The following is a 3,293-nucleotide window of genomic DNA, read 5'->3' on the forward strand; positions in this document are numbered from 1 at the left end:
AAAAACAAACACAGCAGGCTGATCTGATGAGGTGGTGAAATAATGTCAGCGATCGTGACGTGACAGTACGAGTACGATCATCATCAGCTTTATAACTTTGTTTTGTGCTCCAACGAAATTCAAACGTGTTACAGTAAAAACTCACCAGAGTAAAAAAGAAATAGTTTTCATGGTCACTGTTATAAAAATCTTAAAGAGGAGTTTTGGTTTTTTTTATATAATTGAGATTTTTTGAAGTGAGGCTGCTCGACATGTTTATTTGTAGTAAGTGTGTGACACGCAGCAGATGTCAGCCGGCACGCCTCAGTTTGGAGAAGTAATGTGTGCGTGATTTAAGGTCCCAAACATTAAAACAAGTGGGATTTATACATTTTAAATGTTTTTCAGTGAACTCAGGCCTGCGATCACATGCATTTGAGAGTTAGAAAGTGACATCATCTAAACCAGGACTCACCGAGGATGTTTTCGGTTGTTCTGTCTCTTAATTCTCGCTCTAAAAGCCAAAAACAAAACATGTTAGAGTTCTTGTGAGATAAAAACTTTGCAGACAGCTGAAACAGAAATGTTTGTCCATGTTTATTCAACTATTTTTCCGTCACATTCACACAGCTGACGGGTTCGTGTGCTGGATGGATTTTGTGTAACTGAAACAAACTAACGTCACTCAGATATTTCAGAAAATGATCAGATCTCTCTCTCACTCACCTACAACCAGCTCAGTGTGGAAAGTTTGTCGTGGCTGAAGACGTGGAAAAACACAGGTGTAGTTTCCGCTGTCGGTCACTTTCGTATTTCTGATGATGATGGAGGCGTTACCGTGTTTCAGTTTTTCTGGAAAATGAGAGACTCGACCTTTGAACTGCTCACTCTGACCTGAACGGCCGCTGTTGTAATGGATGCCTCCATCATAATAGAAAACCTCGTTTTGACCGTCGTTTTCTGTGGCACGTTTAATCCAGTCAAACAGCTTTAACTCGATGTTTTCTCTGGTGGCGAGCGAACACGGTAAAACAACATCACTGTCTTCTCTCACTGTGATGACAGCTGATCCTGAAAAACACGAACATTTAATGATCAGTATGTCAACAAGTCAGAGCAAAAAAAAAGATGTAAGTCACCGTAATGATGCTACAACACCAGATTATAAGATATTTAGTTCATATTCATTATATAATTTATACAATTAGCCACATGATATCAGTTATATATAATCATTTTTAATAACACTACAATTTCTGTTTAAATAATTTACAACAGCTAACTTCCTTTTTTGTTGTATTTAATGCACGTGTGTCCCTTTGAACCATCCTGTCCTCGCTCTGAAAGAGTCTCGTTTCCGCTGTGGGAACAGGCGGGAACATTTACAGGAACGGCGTGCTGGTCAGCAGTGAAGGTCCTCTGTAGGACTCACTGGACTGGTTTTATGCTGCGTTCATGTGATGTCGGAGGTTTCCGAGTTGAGAAGTCGTTCTTCCGACTTGGTTGTGTTCACGTGCTTTCAGGGTCGTAAAGTGGGAACAACACGGAAGCTACAAAGAGGATGGGTTGCATAAAAAAAAAAGTTTCTTACCACCGATCAAACATCGGCTTTAGCGCGCCATGTTTATGCATTTATGATGTCAAATTGGCAACTCTTGTTATAAAATTGGCTCCGGGTTATTTTTCCGACTTGAGAGGACGCTCACGTGAGTTTTCCCAGAGGGAAAGTTGTCACTCCGATTATTCTGACGTTACATGAACGCAGCATTGAAAGTGGCTTCTGTTTTGTTGTTGTCATTTTCAGCAGTTTTTTGGATAGCGCCAACCCCAAGACTTGTTTCACCCCCGTTAAATTTCTCAAAAATTGTCCTATGGGAGTGAAAACAAAATTTTAGAGCCAACAGAATGAAAGTTTCACTGTCAGTGCGCCTGATGTTCTGCTGCTCCGTCTGTGCCCAGAGTACGCTCTGCGCTCTGACAGTCTCATGCAATTCGCCCCCACACTATGTTTTTGGCTACATTCTTTTTTGAGGGAATTTCTTCAAATTTGACAACATTCGCTTTGACTCATTGATGAGCTGATTAGATATTGGTAGTCATAGGTCAAAGGTCAAGGTCCCTGAGAGCTCCTCTGTGTCATTCTAACAGGAATTTCTTTTCTTATTTTTTCAAATTCAAGTAGACATAAGGATGAACCGATTAGAGTTTGGTGGTCAAAGGTCATGGTGACCTTGCCGCTGTCTCATTTTCATGAACGCAGTATCTGAAGATGGCCTTTAGGGAGTTTCCTAAAATTTTGTCCAAACCTCCACTTGGACTGAAGAATGAACTGATTAGAATCTGTTTGAAATTCAGAGGTCAAGGTCATGGTGACCATGTAAAACACGTTTTAGGCCATAACTCAAAATCCTGATTTGTTCGACGTAAATCTAATGATTATTTTACATTAGATTTTTTGTGCTGCCAAGGGAAGATGTGTGTGACGCATCCATGTATCTAGTTGAATTTTTGTAGTACTTTTACTCAGTTAAGAATCTGAAGACTTGTCAGGTATATTTTTTCAACTGACTTTATTTCCTCAATCCAGTGGAGATATTGAGGAAGTGGCATATCACGTGAAATACAAAAAGACAAAAATAATCTGATAATAAAATAATCTTTAAACACACAGAGAATAAACATCAAAAACAACTCCTCTGTAGTTCAGTGAAACTAAATAATGAAGGTGTGCGTGTGTACTCGCTAATATACGCTGATATTCAGCAGCAGTAGTCAGAGCGCTGACCGTCCTGACCTGCGCGGACCTCACAGCTGTGGCGCACAAACTCACTGATGCTTAAAGTTTTGATCAAACTTCACTGATTCTTACCGTTTTGATCAGTTTTCCCGGTAAAACACAGAAGAAATAAAAACGTCAGCGGGTTCAGCCGAGGCCTCAGAGTTGCGGTTTTTATGTCCGGATTCACCATTTTGTGCGAGTTTTTCTGACAGTTTAGTTTCACTTTCATCAAATGCCTCAAAGGCAGAGCTCTGCTGCAGACTGAGGAGTGGTCCGGTCCGGATCACGTGACCGCAGGTTATGTTAAGGTCCGGGGAGTCACTTGACAAATCTATTTTTTTTTTACTCTTATTTTAACTTAATATCAATAACTGTCTCTGTTTCTGCGCCACGACGCTATTAAAGACACAGAGGAGACACAGGCAGACAGATCAGTCTGCAGAGACGCAGCGATACTTCCGACTCAAAACCTTCAGAATAAAAGCAGAAAAACAGCAGAGGGCGCCTCATTCTGGAGAATAAAGGCTAAAGGCTG

General features: G+C 40.7%; 1 protein-coding gene across 1 annotated transcript; it reads right to left on the reverse strand.

Moving 5' to 3' along the window:
* Nucleotides 1-419: 419 nt before the first annotated feature.
* LOC121963256 (CD276 antigen-like) lies at nt 420-2,948 on the reverse strand. Its single transcript, XM_042513574.1, has 3 exons — nt 2,849-2,948; nt 706-1,050; nt 420-493 (listed from the first exon to the last, which is right to left on the reverse strand). The coding sequence occupies exons 1-3, from the start codon at nt 2,946-2,948 to the stop codon at nt 435-437; spliced, it is 504 nt and encodes a 167-aa protein (XP_042369508.1). The 3' UTR covers nt 420-434.
* Between the last annotated feature and the right edge of the window lie 345 nt (nt 2,949-3,293).

This window comes from Plectropomus leopardus, unplaced genomic scaffold, assembly GCF_008729295.1.
Source record: "Plectropomus leopardus isolate mb unplaced genomic scaffold, YSFRI_Pleo_2.0 unplaced_scaffold10639, whole genome shotgun sequence".
NCBI classification, from domain to species: Eukaryota; Metazoa; Chordata; class Actinopteri; order Perciformes; family Serranidae; genus Plectropomus; species Plectropomus leopardus.